Consider the following 25,461-nt stretch of genomic DNA (forward strand, 5'->3'; position numbering starts at 1 on the left):
CCTTTAGTTCCGGTTATGCGTTATTTCCGGCACATTACGAAGTTTCCGGTTTCCTGAGCGTGGAATGAAGGCTCCGACTGTGGAGTTGGCGGCCGAGGTGGTTCGTTCCCTCGGTGTTTGAAATTCCTACCACGACATGGCTTCTTCTCGACCTTCGGCCACGGTGCGGTTCCGGCTTTGGTGTTTGGGGATCTTTGGAAGTTCTCTGCCCACGTGTGGGGGAGCCGGGATTGGTTTCTGCCGCTTCCACAGAGCCCGCGCTCATGGAGATGATGGATGGGTTGGGGCAAGGGGATGGACTGGCTGGGTTCCTGAGCCTGGAGCCCCTCCAGAGGGACTTGAACTCTCCACCTACTCAGGGGGAACCAGGGCCACCGGTGGGCTTTGAAGTTGGTGGGGAAAGAGGGTCCGGAGCTCTAAAAGAGAGCGCGGTAATGAAAAGTTTCCGTGGACTGCGAGGGAGGAGGTTTGGTATCTCTTCTCAGCTCTCCACGAACTTGGACAAGCCACCTGTTAATTCCTGGGCCCGGTTTCCTGATTAGATGCCACCTTAGATTCTTTTCAGTTCTGACATTCTGTGTTCTATCACTTGGGTTTTAGTCCTAGCTTTGCCCTAGCTGTATGGCTTTGGTCACATCACTTAACCTCAGTTCATCATCTTTAAAAGGAACGTTAGGAGGAGACACTTGTTAGTTCAGAATTTGGGAAGAATTTTCTAACAGAGTTGTGGAAAAGACTTCTGTAAGAGATGGTGAGTTCACCATCACTTGGAAGTGTTTGAGCAGAATTTAAATGACTCTTGTAAGGGATGTTTTAGAGAGGGTTTCCTGCATCTAGAAGAGGGATGAACTAAATGATCTAGACCACTTTAAGGTTGTATGAAAAGGTGATAATCCCTGACCTTTTGCCTTTGTAGGACTATTGCGAAGACAAAATGAGATTAGGCATGTGTAAATGCTTTGAAATCCCTAAAGTTCTCTATAGGTTGAAGTAGTGTACTTGAAAGGTGAAAAAACATAGCCCCTGATTTAGAATTTCCTTTAGTTTAACCGGAGGTAAAATTTCTCAATGTTTCCCACTGAATTCACTGCTAAAATTTATTTCAGCCTTTTATTATCTAAATGAATCTCAGGAGACATTGAATTGATAGCAAGCTTAATATGTTATTTTTTATCATAAAAGTATTTTATTATTTTCTAGTTACATGTAAAGATAGTTTTCATCATTTGTTTTCATAAGATTTTTAGTTCTGAATTTTTCTCCCAACTTCCCTTCCCTCCCCCTTCCCCAAAACAGAAAGCAATCTGATATAGGTTATATATGTACAATCACATTAAACATATTTCTGCATTAGTCTTAATATGTTATTTATAACATAAATGAACACTCATTCCAGAACTTTGAGAATCTGCTTTCCCTTCAGAGGTCTTACAACTTAAAAAAATAAGCAGTTTCAAAATATCCTATTGATTGGAAAATCACCAAGAGAAAGATGGAGTTTATTCGTTTCATCTAACACATTTCTTGTCCCATATATGCTCTTTTCTTTTCTTGTTTTGTTTTTGTTTTTGTGGGGCAATGGGGATTAAGTGACTTGCCCAGGGTCACACAGTAAGTGTCAAGTGTCTGAGGCTGGATTTGAACTCAGGTCCTCCTGAATCCAGGGCTGGTACTTTATCCACTGTGCCACCAAGCTGCCGCCTCCCCCCCCCCACACCCCCATATGCTCTTTTGTGACTGATGCACCAAAATACAACTGCTATCTTACCTGAGTGAGGAAAGAGAGCTTCAACTGGTACCTTTCTTATTTCTGTAGAGCAAAGAATAGAAATTGGAGGAGAATTAACACTTCAGGCAGCTCAGAACATTCTTCCAACTCCATTTCAGGTTAATATTGCTCTTTGATTTTTATTTTATAGGCAACCAAAACTCCTAGCAGAACTCCTGAAGATACTGCCTCCCCTGTGGTAAAGAAGCCTCATATCTATTATGGCAGTTTGGAAGAGAAGGAGAAGGAGCGTCTTGCAAGAGGGGAGTCAGGGATGTTGGGGAAAGAAGGAATTAAAGCTGGAATTGAGGCTGGAAATATTAACATAACATCTGGTAAGCCTAGTTTTGAACCACTTTTGCCTGTTCTGCCTGGTCTTAAGTAAGGGTTTTCTCTTCTTGAACTTCTCTTTATGAAAGTGTGGTTTATAAATCTTTCTTTCTTTCCTTCCTTCCTTCCTTCCTTCCTTCCTTCCTTCCTTCCTTCCTTCCTTCCTTCCTTCCTTCCTTCCTTCCTTCCTGCCTTCCTGCCTGCCTGCCTGCCTGCCTGCCTGCCTGCCTGCCTGCCTGCCTGCCTGCCTGCCTTCCTTCCTGCCTTCCTTCCTGCCTTCCTTCCTTCCTTCCTGCCTTCCTTCCTGCCTTCCTTCCTTCCTGCCTGCCTGCCTGCCTGCCTGCCTGCCTGCCTGCCTGCCTGCCTTCCTGCCTGCCTGCCTGCCTTCCTGCCTTCCTGCCTTCCTGCATTTGGGGTTAAGTGACTTGCCCAGAGTCACAGAGCTAGTAGGTGTCAAGTGTCTGAGGCTGGATTTGAACTCAGGTCTTCCTGACTTCAGGGCCAGTGCTTTATCCACTGGGCCACCTAGCTGCCCCCAATATAAACTGCATTTCTAAGGCTGAGTTTTACTTTGCCTGACATATTCCCATATTTCTAGAGCTCATCTGATCACATAAGACTTTATATTCTTAGGGATTGATATTCTAATTTGTATTGCATTAGTTTGTTATTTGTTTGTAAATTTTACTAGATAGTATTCAATTGTAAATTCCTTGAAGGTTGGGACTAAATCAGCACTTACAATGTGCCAGGCACTGTGCTGTACACTAAGTATATGGGTGCAAAGAATAAAACATTCCCTACACTCAGTGAGAGAGACTACAATAACATGTCTATGTATGTTTGTATTCATGCACATAAGCATGTATGCCTACATATGTATCTCATAAATTTTAAATGGAACAGATACAAATATATACAAGGTAGTTAAGTAAAAACAATTGTTGAATAGAATGTCTTGTCTTTGTATTTGCCATAGTGTCTAATGTAGTAGGCACTTAAATGTATAGTGAATGTTAGAGCTCTCCAAGTAGTCATTCTTCTCATCTTGCATTTTCCCTGATATCCTTTTCCCTCAAATTTTTTTTTTGGTAATACTATTCCTATGGATTATGAGGATTTGTACTAGAAATTTGCTCAGAGTAAATTTACTTCATCAAGGGACAGTTTCAATATGGTTTTGACATTATTGTTTCGGGCTGTTTCTTGTTTTTTTCTTCTCCAGTGTTCTTATTTTATCCTTTCCCTATACAACATGTAAACAACTGAAACACCACAACTTAGCCAAGGCTCCTTAGTATTGGCTCTAGTTTTAGAGTCAGTTTTTCCTGATTCTGTCTATGAACATATTTTGGTTTTGCTTTTAAGCTGCTGAGTTAAAGCTTTTTATCAAAAAATGCACTAAAAGTTTTGGGAGCACCCTATATTTTGTTGCTTTTCAGTCATTCAAGTTGTGTCTGACTTTTCGTGATCCTGTTTGGAGATTTCTTGGGCAAAGATGCTGGAGTGTTTTGTCGCTTCCTTCTTCAGCTCATTTTACAGATGAGGAAACTGAGACAAACAGGGTTAAGTGACTTGCCTAGAGTCACAAAGCTAGTAAGTGTCTGAGGCTGGATTTGAACTCAGGTCTTTCTGACTCCAGGCCCTGCAGTCTATCTGCTTCTCCACCTGGCTGTCCCAACCTGAATTTAGATCACTGTAGTTTTTTATAATTGATTTCTTTTGTGATGTTGTATATTTTATTTTGTATATTTAACAACATTCTGATAAGAAGTCTGTAGGTTTCCCCAGACTGCCAAAGGTGTCTGTGATATCCTGTTCTAGCTTATTTAAACGACTCCAAGGAAATATTGAATTGATAGCAAGCTTAAATTATCATTGATAACATAAATTAACACTCATCCCTGTAGAATTGTAAATTTCATTGTCATGGGAGCTTATCAGTCATGTATTAGTGACCCCATCAACATTGCTTTGATGTATAAAAGAATACAACTTGTATCTCTCTTTTTCTTTTCTTTTTTTTTTTTGGTGAGGCAATTGGGGTTAAGTGACTTGCCCAGGGTCACACAGCTAGTAAGTATTAAGTGTCTGAGGCCGGATTTGAACTCAGGTACTCCTGAATCCAGGGCTGGTGCTTTATCCACTACACCATCTAGCTGCCCCTCTCTTTTTCTTTTTAAAGAAATACCTAAATAATTAATTTGCCAGATGTATCAAGGATTCTGGGATTCTGAAGTCTGTCCTCTCCAGGTTTCATCAATGCTTTGTGTCTTGCTCATTTGTTTAATTGGGATTGTGTCAAGTGGAATGAGGATGAGTAGGGCCATACCCTGCTTTTAAAGCTATGAGATTTTGAGTGAGTTATTGGACATGAATAGTAAATTGCAATTTTTCCTTCCTCATATTTGGAGAATGAACTCCTGATCACTATACTCTTTTACCCTTTCTTTGTATAGGGGAGGTCTTTGAAATTGAAGAACATATCAGTGAAAGACAAGCAGAAGTCTTGGCTGAGTTTGAACGAAGGAAGCGAGCTCGGCAAATCAATGTTTCCACGGATGACTCAGAAGTCAAGGCTTGCCTTCGAGCCCTGGGTGAACCAATCACACTCTTTGGAGAGGGCCCTGCCGAAAGGAGAGAGAGGTGATCATCTCCAGATGACTAAGTCGCTTCCCAAAATATTGAAACTTTTCTTCTTTTTATCATATATTCTAGTCACAAGATTTGGGCTAGTCAGTGAAGCTGAGACTTTGATCATTGGTCTTAGTTATCTTACTTCACTACTATTTTACTCACCTGTTTTAGCCAACAAAATTATTTTTAAGCTGTTTTGGAGAGGACTTTTAAAAATGCTGAATTTTCTATAAGCAGGGAAAAGGGTACTTGAATAAAATAAAATTATTTAAAATCAGTATTAGAATTTGGGATTGCTTAAGTATTTGTGTCTAAGGCCTAAAAAATTATCTGAAAAAATAGACACCTGAGAAATTTCTTCCTTTTCAACTATACAAACTGTAATAATGCCTTTTCGTGTATAGTTCAGAGAAGAGAATGATACCCTTTTTAAAAACCCATCCACATGTAATTTTTTTAAGCAGAATAAGCTAGTGATGCCATTGGTGTTTAAAGAAGTGGGAAGGGGGGCCAGCTAGGTGGCGCAGTGGATAGAGCACCGGCCCTGGAATCAGGAGTACCTGAGTTCAAATCTGGCCTCAGACAGTTAACACTTACTGGCTGTGTGACCCTAGGCAAGTCACTTAACCCCAATTGCCTCACAAAAAAACAAAACAAAACAAAACAAAACAATAAAGAAGTGGGAAGGTTCTGTTTTGTTGCTATAGGTGTGTATGCTGTGGTGATGAACAGATCTTGGGACATTGGCTGGCTTCAGAGAGGCCTACTCTCTTAAGGAAACATGGAGGTTGTAAATTCTGGGAAGATATCATGGTAGAGTTCAGATTCTGCAGAGGAGGGAGGGATGACTGAGAAAAAGAATAGTGAAGTAGTAATAAACTGAGCACTTTTAACTTTTTTTTTGGTGAGGCAATTGGGGTTAAGTGATTTGCCCAGGGTCACACAGTTAGTAAGTGTCAAGTGTCTGAGGCTGGATTTGAACTCAGGTCCTCCTGAATGCAGGGCTGGTGCTCTATCCACTGCGCCACCTAGCTGCCCCGCACCTTTAACTTTTAAAAAAATTGAGATTTTGGGTTGGGAGAGAATATTGCAATTTTAGCTTGGTTTTAGTGACCGCTCTTTTTTTTTTTTTTATGAAGGGCAATATGGTTTATTGGGTAGAGGGCCTGTCATGAAGTTAAGAAAACCTGGGTTCATGCCTTGCTTGTGTGACCATGAACAAGTTACTATATCTCTTAGTACCCTAGAGAACTTTCTGAGACTTGGCGTTATAGAAGAATTAATTGCTGGATCAAGTGAGATAACAATTTTAAAGTGCTTAGCACAATCCCTGTCACACAGTAAGCACTCAACAAATGTTTTTTGACTTATTGAGACTAATCTGTATTAGTGAAAGGATATTTCACAGTTGGAGTTCCCCAAACTGATGAAATCATAATTCTGCATCCAAAAATACACATTTATTTTCTTTTATATACTATTTTTTAAAAAATCTCATACCAACTAAGTTTAAACCCTTTTCTGCTTTTTACAGATTGAGAAATATTCTCTCTGTGGTTGGCACAGATGCCTTAAAAAAGACCAAAAAGGATGATGAAAAATCCAAAAAATCCAAAGAAGAGGTAAGATGTACCTGTTACCTGTTTCCCTACAAGACAGGAAAGGAATTTCTCTCCTGTTGTCTCTTTCAGGGTTTCTGCCATTAGGATTAGTCTGCCTGCTCTAGGGAAAGTGCTTTTGAATATGTCTGCTTTGAATTTGTCATTGAGTAAAAGACATGAAGTGTTGGCTATTGCCAACCTTTCCACCTTGAATGGTGGTGAGATAGGAATACTTGTGGCTTGACCCTTCTGTTACTGATGTGTTCCTTAGTATCAGCAAACCTGGTACCATGAAGGATCCAACAACCTGAAGACTGCTAGGCTGTGGATTGCTAATTATTCACTACCCAGGTAAGGAGAGACCCTGGATAAGGGGTGAGATCTGTCTTTTATTGTTAGCTCCCAAAGTGTAAGAATCAGCCTTAGAAGCAGATGTTTAAATGAAACTGTGAGGCAGATAACAAATCTTTCTTTATGTGCTGCCACGGTGTTTTTCTTTTCTTTTTTTTTAATTTATGGAGGCAATGAGGGTTAAGTGACTTGCCCAGGGTCACACAGCTAGTAAGTGTCAAGTGTCTGAGGCCAGATTTGAACTCAGGTCCCCCTGAATCCAGGGCCTGCGCTTTATCCACTGCACCACCCAGCTGCCCCCATGGTTATTCTTAGATGGGCATTTAAAACCTGTCTTATGATGATGGTGATTATGTTCTGTGTCACAGGGCAATGAAGCGCTTGGAAGAAGCCCGTCTCCATAAAGAGATTCCAGAGACGTCTAGGACATCCCAGAAGCAGGAACTGCACAAATCTCTCAGGGTAAGAGAGATTCTCCAAGCTATTGTCTTGAAGGTGTTTCCGGTCTGACTTAGCTCCTACCCTAATCTTTTGTTAAGAAGGAAAAGTAGGGTGAGTAGTTCCCTTGCTCAGCTTGCTACTTCCTAAGGAAGGGCCTGAGCTTTCAGGGCCCCATGCTGTGCTCTGCTTAGCAGAGGCTACTCTTGCTTGACTCACCAATTTCACTCTCCCAGGCCTGGATTTGTGCTATCATGGGATTGCATGCCCCCCACCCCCACCCCCCCATTCCTCCCCTGCCTTGTGCTTAGGGCTTCCAGCTTTCATAGTGTTTCCTGGGAAAACAGGCCTGTAGAAAGCAGCGCATTGAACCCCAGAGGTATCTTAGCTCCTCCTCAGCATGGGTAAGACATCGATGTAGATATCTGCTAGCCAGGATCATATAAAAAAGTAGCCTTGCTTGGTGAGTCAAAAATTGGGTTGAGGATAAGGTCAGCAATTTAAATTGGGGTTTGATTAGTGACAGCCATTTATTTTCCTTTCAGTCTTTGAATAGCTTCTGCAGCCAGATTGGAGATGATCGGCCCATCTCCTATTGTCATTTCAGTCCCAATTCCAAACTGCTGGCCACAGCTTGTTGGTAAGCTTAATATTGTGGGGGGTTTTGTTTGTGGTGAGGAGTTCCTTAAAAAGTAGTCTTCTGACATCTGCCCTTATCTACCCTTGGTTCCCCCCAAGTTTTGATACTCTTGACCCTTACTGTATCTCAGATTATGATTTCTCTTGGATTGAACCATGTTTGGCAGGGACAGTGTGGAGCATAGCGGCTTGCTGTGTGCGCACAGGGCATGTACAGAGGCCCCAAGCCCATGTGATGCAGGCTGTGAGACTGTAGGGGCTGGGCCTGACACCCTCCTGCTTGCTTCTGCCCTTCACAAGGATGACCCTTTCTCTCAGCTGCACCATGCACAGATTGGGGGCAGGGGCAAGGGGCTTGGGTAGGAAGATACTGTCCTTTTCTAATGTTATCAAGATACCTTTTCCTTCCTAGAGAAGACCTGGCTGCTGAGATGCTTTCCTTTCTGTTTGATAGGAGCGGGCTGTGCAAACTCTGGTCTGTCCCTGATTGCAGCCTCCTGCATACCCTAAGAGGTAGGTTGGAGTTTCTTCTTTAGAACATATTCTTGGGGACAGCTAAGTGGTGCAGTGGATAAAGCACAGACCCTGGATTCAGGAGGACTTGAGTTCAAATATGACTTCAGACACTTGACACTTACTAGCTGTGTCACCTTGGGCAAGTCATTCAACCCTCTTTGCCCCACAAAACAAAACAAAACAAAATGAAACAAAAAACATTCTCTTTCCAAGACCAAGTTTATCTTCCATGTTCAGCAGTGAGTCGCTGCCTTGAGTATCGTGAAATTATATCCCACCTACTTATAGACCTTCTTTTTGTTGCTTTTGTAGCTCAGTGTCTTTATTTAAATTGAATTCAAACAGAAATTTACTAAGAACCAATTATGTGCAAGACATTGAACCCCATGACGTAAAGATAAAGTCAAACACCCCAAAAAGGTCCATTTTCTCTGGGAGATTACATTTTACCAGGGGGTATGATATGTAGACTGCTAAATAAATATTGCTACCTTGAGGAGAGAGAAAGCACCAACAACTGGGGGATCAGAAATTGTTTTTCCTAGGAGCTGATCCTTAAAAGAAACCAGAGATTTAAGAGGCAGACTTGCTTTACATTAAGAGCCAGAGTCGGTGCGTTACAGGCAGAGGGGACAGCCAGTGCAAAGGCACATAGGCAGATGATAGACTATCTAATCTGGGGGACAACTGATAGGTCAGTTTGTCTAGAACACAGAATGGGGAGGGGTGTGAAATTAGCCTGGAAGATGGGAAAGCAGCCTGGAGAGCCAGGCTGTGAAGGGCTTTGAATACTCTTCAGAAAGTGGCTGGAGTCAAATCAGAGCAATGGAAATGGAGTCTGCAGTGGAAATAGGAAGCAGTGGAGGGGTGAGGGAATGGAAGGGAATGAGTTCTCTTGGGGACTTTTTGAATTTGAGAAGCCTCAGGAAAATAGATGCAAGCAGAGATTTCCCATTAGGTAATTGCTGAAGGAGTAGAGTTGGACAGAGATTGGGACTTGATATGTAAACTGGAAATTGTCTGCAAAGAGATGAGAATTGAACCTCTGGGAGTGTATGAGATCCCCTGTGGAGAATGGCAAGAGGGAAGAGGGCCCAGGACAGAACCTTGCATGGAGTAAATGCTCAGTAAATATGTTTTTAGTTTGATTTTTCTGGGACTTCATAGAAAGAGGAGGTGCTTTTGGGGGGGGGGGCAGGGCAATGAAGGTTAAGTGACTTTCCCAGGGTCACACAGCTAGTCAGTGTCAAGTGTCTGAAGCCGGATTTGAACTCGGGTCCTCTTGAATCCAGGGCTGGTGCTCTATCCACTGCTCCATGTAGCTGCCCCTGAGGTGCTTTTTTACATATCCCTTCTTCCCTCTTGCTGGTTTTCCTATTTTCTTCAAGGCTTTCGCATTCCACTGTTGACAAACACTAAAGCTTGTGTGGACTTTAGATTTTTATTAACTTATGTCTTTGCAGTCAATTTTTCCACTTCTGTGTATTTCTGTGTGTCATTATTAGTGTGAGCTTTTGGACATAAGCCATGAGTGTGTGGAAACCCTCTCTGTATGTTTCAGTCACCATGGCATTGGAGGACCTTAAAAGAAAAGATGCTAGCTATAATTTTTTTCTCTTTTACAATCTTTTAGGCCACAACACTAATGTAGGAGCGATTGTTTTTCACCCCAAATCCACTGTTTCCTTGGACAAGAAGGATGTCAACCTAGCCTCTTGTGCTGCTGATGGGTCTGTGAAACTCTGGAGTTTAGAGAGGTGAGGGTTGGCTCTAAATCCTATGAAATAGGAAGTATGTTTTGAGGGGGAACTCCCTAGCCCAGAAGGGATCAGCACATGCAGCTGTCCCCTACTTTCCTACTCAGGACTTTCTCTAGGGTAGGGAATGTTAGAACCTCTGTCTAGTTCCTTTCCATCCTCAGTATGGCAGACCACAGAGTACTAATGTCTTAGTCTAACAGTGCAGTGGGCTTTCGTGGTAGAGAGTGGGTTTCCTTAGAGGTCTTCAGGCAGTGCCTGGATAACCACTTGTTGGCTGTGTTGTAGCCAGACTCATACTAGACCCTAGGCAGGGGCAGAGCCAGAGCCTGGATATCTATTCTGCCACCTCTCCCGTTTCGTGCTGGACACTAGTCCAGACACAAAGAGGCAATCTCATCAGCATCAGAGTGAATTGTGACCTGGCTGTAGTGTACCTCACCCCTTTTGTAATCAGCCTAGGCCCAGCACTTCACTGACTCAAAAAGAGCAGGGCGTTCTTCCCCCTTCTGCCCACTTCCCTCTGCTCTCCACCCCAGCTTTCCACCTCTTTCTTAGGGATACCTCTGCTATTGTGAAGGGGATGACAGTCTTTTGCCCTTCGGCTCCCTGGAATAGCCTTTGTCCGCTTCCTGGTTCCCCATCCCACTTCACCCTACACTTCCATTGAGCCCTTGACAGGGAACCTTTGTTCTCTTGTTAACCAACTGTTCTTTGAATTAAACCTGTCCCTTCCCCTCAGAAGTTATTTTGTTTTCTTGTACAAAATGTTTTACATAATTGTACATGTATAACCCATATCTGATGGTTTACCGCCTGGGGAGGGGAGGGAAGGAGGGATAAAAATTGGAACTTAAAATTATAAATAAAAATGTTCATTACTTTTTTTTTTAAGAAGTTACTTTGTATGGATTTTGCATTTATCTGTGTGTTTTCCCCCAAAATGATGTTAGCTTCTTGAGGGAGAGAACTGTTTAGTTACATCTCTGTCAGATCTCTAGTGCCTGCTACTTTGCTTGGTACATAGACGTCACTTAATAAATTCTTCTTGAATTGAATTCCCTTCTGTCAAATGAGTACTTGTGATTGATTGAAGTAGGTATTTAATCCCACAGGTATTCCAAGAAGAGCAGTCATTAGTGAGTGAAAGAAAAGTAGAGGATGCTTTCTCTTGATCCAATTTTTATTTCCATTGAGGAGCGTGTGCCCAGCTTCCTCACTAAGCTCTGAGTGCCATGTTTGGCCCCCAGGAGAATGCACTGTTTTGCATTTCTTAAGGAAACTGCTAAGCTTTTGTAGTTTTCTTAGGGAGATCCAAACCATCCACCAACCAGGGGCGTCAGGTTAGCTGTCCAGTGTTCAGTGGGCCTTGGTTCTTAGTGACAGCCACAGAGGAGATAAGAAAGGGCCTTTGTCCAGCTCTATTGCCAATGTAGCAGATCCTTCGTGGAGCCAGCATCCTTTGGCAAGAATATACTTGCCAAGTATTAGTGCTAACCAAATGGCCTTTTTGTTGTCTTTGTAACTGATATGCTGTTGCCCAAAGGGGTGCTGGTTGCTGGCTGGTCGACATCTCAATAAAATTGCTTCATTTCTGCCTGTAGGAACCATATGCTGGCTACTTAGCGTGAGTTTTTTAAAGAGTTAATTGGCATCTCCACACTTTGCCAGGCTGAATCTTATCCACTGGGCCAGGGAGCTTTAATTGGCTTTGGTAATGCTCCTGCAAATTTGCTCCTCTGGAGGTCTGATTAATCTTATGCATACCCATTGACAGAGTTTCCTTTTTTAATTGCTCTCTTTAGAGTGTATGTTTACTTCCTTTCACTAGAGCTTCAAGTCTTTCTGTCTTTGTCAGGTAGCTGGATTTAATGGCAACCAAAATGAGACTAAACCTCTTTGTGCTTTGGAGTTAATTGTTCTTTTTGGATTTGGAAAAGATTACATTCATAATTTGTTTTCAGTGAATTTGGTTGAATCATAGCTCTTCAACGTGTCTATTTTTCCCAGTGTCCCAGAACTTGTGGTGATAGAGCAGCTACGTTAGCTATGGTACCTGTGGTATTCAGAAGCTTAAGTGAAAAGAATTACTCTCAGACTGAAGTGTCTGATTCTTTTTTGGATTCAGCGTAGCAGGACAGAACATTAGAAGATCCTAGGAAATGCTAACTGAAAGTATGGACTGATATTCAGCTGAATGTAAATCAGTAAACATTTATGAAATGCTTGCTATGTGCCAAGCATTGTGCTTAGTGATTAATGTCAGATGTTGTTGCACTGTAAAGAAAGGGATTTTTATAATGATAATGATTATCTTTTTGCATTTTTTGTCTCTGGGAAAGTTGTACCTCAAATGGTTGTGTTCTGAATTTAGACCTAAATACAATTCAATAAACATTATCTAAGTACCTCTTATGTGCAAAATGCTGAGGTCTCAAAGACAAAACAATCCCTACCCTCAAATTCAGAATGTTCAGTTTGGAACTGCCAGATTTTATAAACCCCATAGAGACCTACCTCCTTAAGGATATGTGTTTTTTCTGAATAGGCCATTCTAATGAGTTTTTCAGTCAGATTCTCTCATGTTTTGCTGTGCTAGCTCCCTTCCCATCAAACAGTTAAGAAAATAAATGTGGGGGCAGCTAGGTGGCGCAGTGGATAGAGCACCAGCCCTGGATTCAGGAGTACCTGAGTTCAAATCTGGCCTCATACACTTAACACATACTAGCTGTGTGACCCTGGGTAAGTCACTTAACCCCAATTGCCTCACTAAAAAAAGAAGAAGAAGAAGAAAATAAATGTGGGGGCAGCTAGATGGCGCAGTGGATAGAGCACTGGGCCTGGAGTTAGGAGGACCTTAGTTCAAATTTGGCCTCAGACACTTGACCTTTACTAGCTGTGTGACCCTGGACAAGTCACTTAACCCCAATTACCTCATTTTTAAAAAAAGAAAGAAAGAAAAAAAGAAAAGAAATGTATTCATCAGTATTCTGACTGAGTCTTGTATACCTTCACCCCTTTGGGGAACACTCAAAGTCAGAAATAAGTTGTTCTGCAAAAAAAATCACTGAGCCTTTGTGGCTATCTTGAATTATTGCTGCCATAAAAATGTTTAGCCTCAAGTCACTTAAATTGAGACACAAATAGCCTGATATGATGGAATGAGCATTGGATAGAGAATCAAGAGATGAATTCCAGACAAACTACCAACCATTGCACTTTGTGATCTTGGACAAGTCATTTCTCCTCTCTGGGCTTCAGTTTCATGTGTAAAATGAAGGAAATGAACTAGATAATCCCAGACATTTAAAGATGCTCTGACTACCACCCAGCGCAGAGTTCAACTTGTCACTGTGAGGACAGTGATTTTGACATAGGGTAGATACCCAATAAATGCTGAATAACTTTGTTGTACCCCTCTGTTTTGCTTGGATTCCTTTCAGTGATGAGCCTGTGGCAGATATTGAAGGTCATTCAGTACGTGTAGCGCGGGTGATGTGGCATCCCTCAGGACGTTTTCTGGGCACCACCTGGTAAGGCCTTCCGGTCTCATTCTCAGATAGGCCTGTGGCACTTATTCATATACCTATCTGTTCCATCGAACTTTAGAGAAGAGGTTCTTAACTTTTTTGGGGGGGCTCATGGACTTTTTTGACCATCCGGTGAAAAGTAGGGACCCCTTCTCAAAATAATGTTTTAAAATACATAAAATATGTAGAGTTACAAAGAAAGCCAATTATATTGAAATACAGTTGTCAAAATATTTTAAAACAACAAGTCTAGCTTTGTGACCCTGGGCAAGTCACTTAACCCCAATTGCCTCACTAAAAAAAAAAATTAAAATTAAATTAAAACAACAAGTCCACAGGACCCTGGTTAAGAACCCCTGCTTTAGAACAGTCCTCTTCAGCAGGATTTTTTTTAGAGTGGGGTGGGACAAGGACAGATATGCAGAATAATTAGGAGGGTCAAGAATCTAGTTATTTGTTTTTGATTTGCAAACTACTGACCTTAAAGTTGAGAATTGACTGCTGATTTTTTGAAAACCACCATTTCTTGGTCTTTCTTGTCTATCACTTTCTCTCACCTTGTTCTCCTTGGCCAACGTGTTGAGGACCCTGATTTTTAATAACCCTTTCAAGTTTTCCCAGTTGATTTCAGGAGCTCTGATAGAATTATGACATAGGAGCTGTGTAAGGCAGATAATGTTTTGTGGCTGTTGAAGTCCCAACTTACTGATACAGAAAGGCTTCTTTATGTCTCTCCATTTACATGAACTATTTTAGAAGCACAAGCTGAGCTGTAGGTCCAGTATTACAAAGTTGGCCCTTAATAAATATTAATATCTTCTCCCTTTGATTTTTAGCTATGACCGTTCATGGCGCCTGTGGGACTTGGAGGCCCAGGAAGAGATTCTTCACCAGGAGGGCCACAGCATGGGCGTGTATGACATTGCCTTCCATCAGGATGGTTCTTTGGCTGGCACTGGGTAAGATTCCTAGGCCTTAAGCAGGACCCTTCTAAGGTGCTAGTGGTAACTAAAGAGGCCATCTTCTGTATTTCCTTTGTTTCATATAGAACTAAACTGTTCTGGGCAGATAGTTGTCTACCCTTTTCTTAATTGTCCTCAGAAGAATCACTCCATTCCTTTTTTTTTTTAAATTCAGTTTTATTTTGTTTTTAGTTCTAAATTTTCTCCCTCCCACCTTCTCCTCCCCCACTTATTAGTCCATTTGCTGCCCATACCTGACAGCCAGAGACTTCCTCCTACTTTTATTCCCTTTTGCTTTTGCTGGAATTTAAGCCTGTTTTTATTTGGGCCTATTCTTAGTGGGAGAAATGACTGGCATTTTCCTTTTATCGTTAGGACTGTAAGGCAATTTTGGGTTAATTTTTTTCCAGGAACTGACATAATTGAACTGTTCATTGTGAACCTGTTTTCCTTACCAGAGGCCTGGACGCATTTGGCCGTGTATGGGACCTGCGCACAGGACGATGCATCATGTTCCTAGAGGGCCACCTGAAGGAGATTTATGGGATCAACTTCTCCCCAAATGGGTACACTGAGCTTACTGAGCTTAGAGAGTGGAGTGAAGCATTGGCCAAAATCCAAATGACCAAAAATGATGCAATTTTGGGTTCCCAACTGGGGTTCTCTCTTTCTATACTACAGGTACCACATTGCAACTGGCAGTGGTGACAACACTTGCAAAGTGTGGGACCTGCGGCAGCGGCGTTGTGTCTACACCATCCCTGCCCACCAGAACTTGGTGACTGGAGTCAAGTTTGAGCGTAAGCTCCTTTTTGGATCCAGCTTTCCAAAAGGCAACACAAAGACATGCAGCTCTTCCCTTACCTTTGGAAGTTATTCTGCTGGCCAGGCTCCACTTACCCTAAAAGAGGGGATGAAACATCCAGAGGAAGCAAATCACAGTTTCCCTCTCTCAATTGATTGCCCTTTCTCCCTCATTTTAGGTAGAATTATGGCAGATAATTCTTTTGGTTCCTAGATTGGAAAGAAGTCCCACATTTGAACTGCTTTTCCCAGTAGATCATTAAACATCCTAATTTTTCTTCTCTGAACCAGAGAGCCTAACAACAAAGACTTAGGTGGTATCATTCTCTTATCTCTGTCTCAGAATTTCCCTATTTCTCACATGGGTCCTGAGATTTCTGAAACTGACACATAGACCAACCCTCTTGAGCATTATTATTATTTGTAAATCTGGAAGTATCTATTCTAGGTAGATTGTCCAACTTTCAACTGGTACTTTGACCATGTTTTGTCCTTTAGCAAACTTAAGCAACAACTCTTCCCTTTTCTCTCTGTAGCTATCCATGGGAACTTCTTGCTCACTGGTGCCTACGACAACACAGCCAAGATCTGGACGCACCCTGGTTGGTCCCCATTGAAGACCCTGGCTGGCCATGAGGGAAAAGTGATGGGCCTGGACATTTCCTCTGATGGTCAACTCATAGCCACCTGTTCCTATGACAGGACCTTCAAACTCTGGATGGCTGAATAGACCAGGTCTATGGACATGAGTCTGTAACTCAGGTGTCTGGTTCTAAGCACTCCCTTTGCTGCTGATTTGGTCAGAAGAAGGGGATCAGTGTGGAGCGTAACAAGTTCGACTTTGCCACTCACTGTGTATTAGGGTAGGTTTGCCCTGAGGCAGCCAGTCTAGTTCCCCAAGTGGTTCTGGGCTGTTCTACCCCAATTTTCAGGGGCCCTGCAATGGACCATGTCGGTATTACCATTTTTTAAACTTCTGCTGTAGTGGATTCTTCCCTTACCGTCATTTTCTGTTTGTGTGTCCTATCCCTTTCCCTACACCCCCTGGATTATGGTACCTTTCTTCCCTCAATAGAACCTCCATCATGGCCCCTGAAGCCTGGCCCGCCAGGTCGTGGTCATGTGCTGTAGTTGGAAGTGACCCCCAAGAGCAAGTGCCTGGACTTCAGCTTAGAAGCTGACAAGTGTAGACATGTACGTGGGCGTGCACAGCTTCACACTTCCATAGCATCATCAGAGAATCTGTCCTTCCTCTGAGAATTAAAGGATGAACCAGGAGAATACAGACAATTTACCAGGGACTCTGAGGTCAAGGAAAATCATCCCTTTCCTCTTGAATTAACATGGAATGCTGAAGCAAGTTACATCTGAAAATTTGCCTGGGAATTCTCTCTTCTATGTTTGTTCCCATTTGGCTCCAGTGCCGGGCATTCCTTTTGTGTCCCCACCCCCAGCAGGGGGTTGTGTCAGGAATGAAACTTAATAAAAAGGTAACCAACGAGGCTTCCAAACTTTGGTGCTGTCCTTTTTGTTGGTCATCAAAAGGATTGAACTCATTCTTGGACATGATATTCAGGAACATTCAGGCAGAGAACCCTCACTTGACCTTTTTGTTTATATCACATTCCAAGTGCTGTTATAGAGTCGCTCAATATAACCATATCCTCACCAGTGGCCTACTGCAAAGCTGCTCTTTTGATCCGATTGTAACAACCCTGCCTAAGAGGTTCTTTCTAAGATTTCTGCCCCTGTTACAAGTTAGGAGTTAGGAAAGAAGTGGGTGGAATGTTCTCCTTTGGTTTTCTTTTCAGGGTCATTAACCTTCAGTCCCTTTTTACTCTTGTACCCAAGCCCAACCACCAACACAAAATTACCTCCTACCAACCAGGCCTTTGGAGGGGGTCAAGATTATGTCTGTAGAAGCATTGGATGGATCCCACCTTGTAGTTCCCCTTCTGGGCTCAAAGCCCTTTTCCCCCCACTTGCCTTACTCCAGAAAGAAGCTGTTGACAGAGAATGTAATTTCTAAGTCACATGTCCATTTTAACCAAATTCCTTTAGCACTTTAGCAAGGTACCCGGCACATAGCAAACCCTTAATAAAAGACTTTGTCTACTGGCCACAAAACAATTTACCTGTTCCATGAAGTTCTGGAAAAGAGTGTTTTATTTTCTGCTGCCAGTCCCCAGTGAGCATTAGGAGGCTCTTTAATGGGCTCACTTGGCTTTGCCATTAGTTGGCATATGGCCAACTCTCAGGCACTTCAAAGGAAAATTTTGTGCTTTAGGTGGCAAATGGGTGAGACAAACATTCCTCTAGCAGGGCAGCCTGGCCAGTTCTGTGTTCACGGGAGACAAGGACTTTTTTGGAGAAAGAAACAGCATTATGAGGCACAGGGTGGTTGGCATTTCGTGCTGTAGTAGAAAATGCAGAAGAGACTGTGCCTAGGAGCTCTGCCACTAACTAGCTTTGCAAAGGGCCGGATCGCTTAACTTTTTTGATCATGCTTGTCCTTTGGCCAAACTGATCAAAGGCAGCCTTCCTTCCTACCTCACAGGGTTGTGGTGACGATCAGATGAGAGATAATAGGAAAGTTAATGTTCTGCAGGATATAGACCTAGATACAAAGAGCTATACAGATTCAAGATTGTGTTTCCTTCCTTCAAACAAATAAACCCCAGGCTTTTCCACTGTTGCCATGGTGTTTCAACCACCACGAGGGTTTAGGTTTTATTTTGACTGGAAAAGAGCTCAGGTTGATATAAGCAGTAAGAAGTGTGATTCAGAGGAAAGATTTCCTTTCAGGGATCCCCTGGGGTGTATTTTGCCAGTCTCCGGGCCTCTTGTTGCTTTAAGCCATACCCCTGAGCTGCTGGAGCATGGTGAGCTCACTACTGAGTGTACCTTGGCTACAGACTAAAAGGGTAAAGATGAGTAAAGAAATGAAGCCACCTGGGAGCTCGTTGACTGTAGATTGGAGCAGTTCTCTCCAGTGGCACAGGCTTGGAATGACATAGGCTACCTCACAAGATAAACAAGAAGTTACCTAATTTCATGAAGGAAAATTTTTCTCTCAAGCAAGAGGAAGCCTGAAATTTTCCCTAAAAGTCGAATGTGCCTGATTTTCCTGTTGAGGTCACAGGTGTGGGTCAAGGTGATGTAAGAGAAGGATGGATTTGAAGTCAGAGGACCTGGGTTTGAATCTTGGTTCTGCTCTTTACCTCTATCACCTCAGGCAAGTCACTTTCCCTTCCAGGGTCTTCATTTCAGTCTGTTGAAGCTCTTAAGGCCTAGTCTTTTGCTTAAATAACCTAGAAATGAGGTGGTGGTGTGTTACACTGAATCTGTCAATATCCAGGACGGGAGCAAGATCAGTAGGATCTTGAAGATCTTGAAGGAAAATAAAGACAAGTAGCATGAAGTCAACTTTTCTATGAAGAAAATGAAGTACCAGGCTGAACAGACCATACTATGAAGTTCAAATGTCCTGATTGATTGGTATATAGTTTTGTTCAATCAAATCAAACAGGCTTGAGCCCAGTATTCTCATCATCCTGGGCAGGCCAGCTGGGAGCAGGGAGCCCATGAATTAGTCCCTGGCTTGTAGTGACAGCCTGGAATTCTTTTTTCTTTCTTTTTTTCTGTGGGGCAATGAGGGTTAAGTGACTTGCCCAGGGTCACACAGCTAGTAAGTGTCAAGTGTCTGAGGTCGAATTTGAACTCAGGTCCTCCTGAATCCAGGGCCAGTGCTTTATCCACTGTGCCACCTAGCTGCACCGCTCCCCCCCAGCCTGGAATTCTTAAGATTCCTGACACATTCTCATTGATACAGAACTAAAATCCAGTAGGAGGGGTAGAACTTAGCTTGCCCCTCTTCATGGGACCTCTGGGATTATCTAGAAGTTTATCTGAAAACTGCTGAGACCATTAAGCTTTAGAGCAAGCTTAAAACTTTAGATCACAACCCTATATATGGGGTCACATAACAATGTGGGGGTCCAGAAAAATTTGGCAGTAAATGTTTAATTTGTTTACCTATTTTATATACCTGGTTGCATAAAAATTTCTTGGGCAAAAAGGGGTCGCAAGTGGAAAAAGTTTAAGAAAACCCCTGCTTTAGATACTTCTAGTCACACAATCCTGTTACCTCTACACTGTTCAGTTTGTAAGTCCTCTGCCATCTTGCCAAGAAGGAAAAGTTCAATGACTTCTAACAGCCCTAACCTTGAACTCTCATTTATAAAATACTTTAGAATCTTGGACTCCTATTTGGGGTGTGTAAGGCATCTTTTGCATCATACAACGCATATTTTGGTAGCAGATCCTCTTGTATATTAAGCAACTGGGGAAATGGTTCCAAGTGATAAGCTAATGCTATTGCCTGCAAACCACTTGGACGGGAAAAGGGGGTGGGGGAGGAGGAGGGATCGTCATCACAAGGTCTATTCAGGGGAATGAATGAGAAGAAGAGAAAGATAATTCCACATACATCCTCATCTCTCTCCCTATTGGCTTCTCTGCCTTCCTTTAAATTCCCTAAAATTCTGCCATCTACTGGAATCCTAGCCTAACTCCTCTTAATTCTAGTGCCTTCCCTCTGTTAATTATTTCCAATTTATCTTATACATAGCTTATGTGTGCATATTTGTTTGCTTGTTGTACGCCCCCCCCCCCAATTAAATTGTAAACTCCTTGAGGGCAGGGACTGTCTTTTGACTCTTTGTATCCCCAGCACTTAGCACAGTGCCTGGCACATGGTAGGCATATAATAACTGTTTATTGACTGACTGACATACACACAAATTTTTAAAAGGTCTATCAGAGAAAACGTCTTGGAACAACTAGGTCTGACACTGGGAAGGGCTCTGGGGAAAGGTGACCTATTTTGGGGTCTGAAGCCAAGTCGTATAGCATACAGGCTCCTGGATGCCTCCATCTGTTGTCGATAACCTGCTTCTCCATCATAGTCAAGGGGACCATTGATTTGCCCGCTGAAGTAGCTTTTGGATATACACCTTCCTCCCACCCCTCCAGCAACAGAGAATTGGAATCCCATTTCAGCATCCTTGGGAAAATGGCACCTTGATCCCTCCTTAACCCCCTCCACCTCAGGTCTGACACCCTCATTAGCAGTAAATAGACAACCGACTCCTGGATTGTGATAGGACCAAACGCTGCGGAAGAAGAGCGCTTGCAGTTCCCCCATCCATCTGGAAAGTGGGATGGAGAGGGTGGGGGTGTGGGGGCTTTGTCCAGTAGCAACCAGTGCATGTTAGCCTGGCCCTCCCAGAACTCCCTGTATTGATTGGCTTGCGGTCCTTTCCTTGGCCCGGGGTCCGTGTCTCACCCAGCGCCCCAGAGGAGCTGTTTAGTCCCGAAGATGGAGAAGATTAACAGCAAGGCGACACTGAGGATAACAGCCATCAGGTAGGTAAAGATGCGGAACTGAGGGTTGCTGAAGCACTCACGCAGGGACAAGTGGCTGGGCACGGGCACAGGGTCAGGGGGCGCCGCCCCCTGCTGGGCTGGGCCCACCTGGCTTTCTGGCTCGACCCCTAGGTTGAGGGTGTAGACCCTGGGCTGGCGCAAGAAGTATCGACTCTTGCGTTCATCCTTGAAGCAGAGGTGCCGGCCCTCAAGAATGATGTGGTTGGGCTCCAGGCGGAGCAGGGTAAGGAGAGCAGCGTCTGTGGGCAGGTCAGTCACAGGCCGGTCTGAAGCCAGGATTGTAGGGTGGCGGCAGAGGGGGCACAACAGCCGGTGCCGAGAGGCAGAGACCAAGCTCAGGTGGGCCAGGCATTCAATGCAGAAGGAGTGGCGGCAGTCTAACAGCTTGGGGGTTCGGAAAGTATTGTTGAATGAGTTCCAGCAGACCGGGCACTCTGCCTCAGGCTCATTTCCCAATTTCTCGGCCATCGTTCAGACCAGGCACAAAAAGAGCTGCTCCATCCAGGAGACTTCTAATCAGAAAGCCACGTCTGCACTTCTCCTGGAAGAACGTCCACCACTCTCAGTCTTTCCAGCTCCCACAAAGACTTGGAGGTGGGGGAGCACAGCCCCAGAAGGCAAAAGATTCCCTCCCTTCCCGACTCTGCCCAAGGCCATAGCAATGGAAAGGGTGGCACCGGACCTTTTTACATTTTCCCCATAGTGGAAAAGGAGCAGTAGCAAACCAAGGGCTTGGATACTGTTTTGCTGAGCTCCTTTGGATAACCCGCTTCAGCCCTCTGCACCCACAGCGGAGGTGTCAGCTGTCCAATGTGCCGCAGAACGCAGGAGTACCCACAGAACAAGGAGTTCTGTGCTTACCCACCGCTGCTCACTGGAGTAAGGAGACAGGGACATGGAGGCTCTCTTTCTCTCTCTCCCAGACCTCTCTTACTTTGGGGGACAAATGCCCATTACTCACCTCCACTGGGTCCAGGTAGGCTCAGGACAGACAGGCTGCATGAGTGGATTGTAGTCCCCACCCTTTGGTACCAGGCAGTGAGGAAAGCACTGGGAAGATACTTGCAGAAAAGGCACAAATGGACGGTATCAGTATCTGGGAAAGTTCTTTTTTAGGTCTGGAAGCCTCTATGAGCACCAAGTTTCAGGGAACTCTCCAAACTCTCCCTTATCTCCCCATTCGGCGCCTTCCGGAGCCTCGGAGCCCACCACCTTTCTCCCATTCAGTGTGTCTCGGCTCCTTCCTCATCTTTCTCTCCTCCTCCTTTGTTCCCCACAATCCACAATCCCTCTCCACACACACCCTCCCTCCTACTCCCCAGGCCACCGGTCTGCCCTATATGAACCCACCTGAATGTCCAGAGTCCAACCGGACTTGTGTGGTTTGCCCCAAGAAGACGGCGTTTTCCTTGCCTTTCTCTGCCCGCCCCAATTCCCAGCAAGCTTCCCCAGTTAGTCTTTAAGAGGTTGCTTTCTACCTGTAAAACCTGCCGCTGGTTTCCATGGAAGCAGCTTACCCAGGTACCCAGAGCTGAGAGCTCCTCACTCAGCAGCAGCCTGCCTTTTTATGGGAGTTGGGAGAAAGAGACCTCACCTGCCTAGAGAGAAGGGAGAGGGGAGGAGGCAGACGGAGGAACTCACCAGCCACTGAGAGAACAGTAGCAGCAGCAGCAGCAGCCAAAGCTGGGGGAGTTGAATGGAAGGTTATTGGGCCTTCCGGTGATATTACAAAATCTGTCCCAACCTATTGAACAGTGAGTGACAGAAACAGGGACAGAGGTGGAGCAGGAAAATTGCCCGGACCCCTTAAGGCTGCTTACAGAGGACAGTCCCAGAACCTAAGCACAAGAGGGCAGGTAAGGCAGCATTGCTGCCCCAGCTCTCTGGAGTCCCAGGACCTGGATTCAAATCCTGCCTCTGCCTAGCTCAGTGACCTGGACCAATCTTAGCCTCAGCTGTGGAGTGAGCTCCACCTGTGCTATACAACTCAGGGAAGTCCTCCGAGCCTCAAGAAATGAGAACTTGGGTTATTTTGTTGTTTTGGGTTTTTTTTGGTTGAGACCTGTGATTTCATCACTGAGAGGATCTCCAGCCAGGAAAAATCCCTCTACAACAGCAAGTCAGGAACTGTTTGTTCTGCAATTTATAATTTCAGCAGATTACATGACGAGTTAATAATAATAATAGCTACTGTGTATATAGTACTTACTATGTAGCAGGCACTGTACTAAGCATTGGGCAATTATTGTCTCATTTGTCCCTCACAACAACCCTGGGAGGTAGGTACTATTATTACCCCCATTTTACAGATGAGGAAACTGAGGCAAATGGAGGTTAAATGACCTGCCCAAGCTAACACAGCAAGTAAATGTGAGAGGCCAGATTTAAATTCAGGTTTTCCTGACTCCAGGCCTAATGCTCTATCTACTGGACCACCTAGATACTTGGTTTTACTATATGTTCATTATGTTTTGGGTTTTTTTTGGTGAGGCAATGGGGGTTAAGTGACTTGCCCAGGGTCACACAGCTAGTAAGTGTCAAGTGTCTGAGGCTGGATTTGAACTCAGGTCCTCCTGAATCCAGGGCAAGTGTTTTATCCACTGTACCACTTAGCTGCCCTCCACCCCCATATATTTTCTTTTCTTTTTTTTTTTTTTTAATTTTTTTTGTGTGTGTGTGAGGCAATTGGGGTTAAGTGACTTGCCTAGGGTCACACAGCTAGTAAGTGTTAAGTGTCTGAGGCTGGATTTGAACGCAGGTCCTCCTGACTCCAGGGCCTGTGCTCTATCCACTGCGCCACCTAGCTGGCCCCAACCCCATATATTTTCAAACGATACACAGATATCAGAGACAGGACCTGAATCCAGGTTTTCTTGATTCCTAAGGCCAGCTTTCTATCCTCTATAGTTAGCATTTAGACACTGATCATTGCAGGCACTTCCAAGTTTTTTCAATAATGGACCACACAATCAGAATTCCATTTGTAGCCTGTGAGTATTATCAAAAAGGAGGAAAAAAAATAATCTATGGATTCTGACACTTTCAATAAAGTCCTCCTTCATATTGGTCTGGAGGTAGCCCTGGGTTCCATAGTTATGGAAGGGTCACACTGGCTTCCTGACCATTCTAGAAGGTTCTCCCAGTAGAGAACAAGCTCAGACAGGTCTACTAAGCCAGGATGGTTTACAGTATGGGTCAGGTACACATCGTCTGCTGCCCAAGGACCAGCCTCTCTATGTTTAGAGAGGCTCATTGGCCTCTCCTGGGCTCTTTCCAGATACAGCCTCCTGCTCCTTACTTGCCATGTCACCACTGAGAAATCTTGGTCCTGGGGCCCTCCTTCCTCCTCTGCCTGGTGACTCCCTCCCAAGCACTATTGATTGTAGGAAGGACCCCAGCCGTATGTCACCTTATTCTCTCCAGGTCTCTCTCCAGAGTCCTCTTCTTTCTCTTTATCTACCACATTGTCCCCCTGAGGTCCCTTTCATCCACTAGCCCCAGTACCCCTGTATTTGCTATATCTTTTCACTAGATTGTAAGAGCCTGCCTTGCTTCCTTGTATCCCTCAGTGCCCGGCACAGAGTAATCTCTTTTGGGGAGAGAATGGGGGAAGGGGGAGCCATTCAACAATTTTTTTTGGCCACAGTAACTCTGAATTATCATCTGTGAAATTGTCGAGTGGTTGTCTTCTGTGTAGACAAGAAAAAGGACTGACATATGTGAAATGTAGCTAGTCTGTCTAAAATATCTGAGTGGTCGCCAATAAATTATAAGCTTTAGCAAGAGTTAGAATTAAGGAAAATAAGAATTGGCGAAAAGAAAGAGAAAGACCTAGATTCATCTATCTATTAAAGGGAGAGTGCATTTCTCGCTCCCTTCTCCACCCGAGTCCTGAGGAAAGAGAGAGTGCCAGCCTCCACCCCTCTTCCTCCCACAAGCAAACGTCACTTCCTGACGCCAAAGAGCCACATGTCTTGGCCTCAGACGCCTTCTCCTCATGGTGGAGCTTTGCTACAGTAAATCTCCAGCAGGTGGTGTCATTCCAATCGTTACAGAAATGAAAGATTATCAAAGTTTTGCAGTATGTTTAATTGTGTTTAGAGCAGCATTGTTATTATGAAACCTGGAAATGACCGGTTTTCTAGGTTTCTTTTTTTTGGGGGGGGGAATTGAGGCAATTGGGGTTAAGTGACTTGTCCAGGGTCACACAGCTAGTAAGTGTCAAGGGTCTGAGTCTGGATTTGAACTCAGGTCCTCCTGACTCCAGGGCCAGTGCTCTATCTACTGTGCCACCTAGCTGCCCCTACACACGTATATCTTACATGGACATGTGGAGTTTGAGATTCATCTGGGACATCCAGTGCTGAAAACATCCAAAAGGCATTTGGTAACACATGACTCAAGCTGGGGAGATATTAGGACTGGAAGTGTAGAAACAAACCTAGAGAGGCAGCTAGGTGGCACAGTGGATAGAGCACTGGCCCTGGAGTCAGGAGGACCTGAGTTCAAATCCAGACTCAGACCCTTGACACTTACTAGCTGTGTGACCCTGGGCAAGTCACTTAACCCCAATTGCCTCACCAAAAAAAAAAAAAAAGATATATGTGTGTAGAGAAGGCATCTAAATATATTAACCTGGCTCATGGGTGGCACGGCCAAATGTGATCTGAGATCTGGCCC

The 25,461-nt window shown here is 44.0% G+C and overlaps 2 protein-coding genes across 2 annotated transcripts; one reads left to right on the top strand and one right to left on the bottom strand.

Annotated features, from left to right (window-relative positions):
• Positions 1–26: 26 nt before the first annotated feature.
• PRPF4 (pre-mRNA processing factor 4) lies at positions 27–16,983 on the top strand. Its single transcript, XM_043989091.1, has 14 exons — positions 27–163; positions 1,920–2,103; positions 4,558–4,744; positions 6,270–6,357; positions 6,608–6,687; positions 7,056–7,149; positions 7,671–7,765; positions 8,219–8,277; positions 9,914–10,037; positions 13,481–13,570; positions 14,404–14,526; positions 14,988–15,095; positions 15,211–15,329; positions 15,870–16,983. The coding sequence occupies exons 1-14, from the start codon at positions 137–139 to the stop codon at positions 16,061–16,063; spliced, it is 1,572 nt and encodes a 523-aa protein (XP_043845026.1). The 5' UTR covers positions 27–136; the 3' UTR covers positions 16,064–16,983.
• Positions 16,984–20,676: 3,693 nt separating this feature from the next.
• Positions 20,677–21,256, bottom strand: RNF183 (ring finger protein 183). The gene has a single exon (XM_043981380.1). It carries the CDS (start codon positions 21,247–21,249, stop codon positions 20,677–20,679), a length of 573 nt encoding a protein of 190 aa, XP_043837315.1. The 5' UTR covers positions 21,250–21,256.
• Positions 21,257–25,461: the final 4,205 nt, after the last annotated feature.

The sequence above is a fragment of the Dromiciops gliroides genome, chromosome 2 (assembly GCF_019393635.1).
Source record: "Dromiciops gliroides isolate mDroGli1 chromosome 2, mDroGli1.pri, whole genome shotgun sequence".
Classification (NCBI taxonomy): domain Eukaryota; kingdom Metazoa; phylum Chordata; class Mammalia; order Microbiotheria; family Microbiotheriidae; genus Dromiciops; species Dromiciops gliroides.

What these genes read in the sequence shown, in the direction of transcription:
- PRPF4 (XM_043989091.1), top strand. Translation starts at nt 137, where the DNA reads ATGGCTTCTTCTCGACCTTCGGCCACG. An exon ending in GCTAATTATTCACTACCCAG is followed by an intron (nt 6,688 to 7,055) that starts GTAAGGAGAGAC and finishes TCTGTGTCACAG; the next exon opens with GGCAATGAAGCGCTTGGAAG. An exon ending in GGTTCTTTGGCTGGCACTGG is followed by an intron (nt 14,527 to 14,987) that starts GTAAGATTCCTA and finishes TTTCCTTACCAG; the next exon opens with AGGCCTGGACGCATTTGGCC.
- RNF183 (XM_043981380.1), bottom strand. Translation starts at nt 21,249, where the DNA reads ATGGCCGAGAAATTGGGAAATGAGCCTGAGGCAGAGTGCCCGGTCTGC.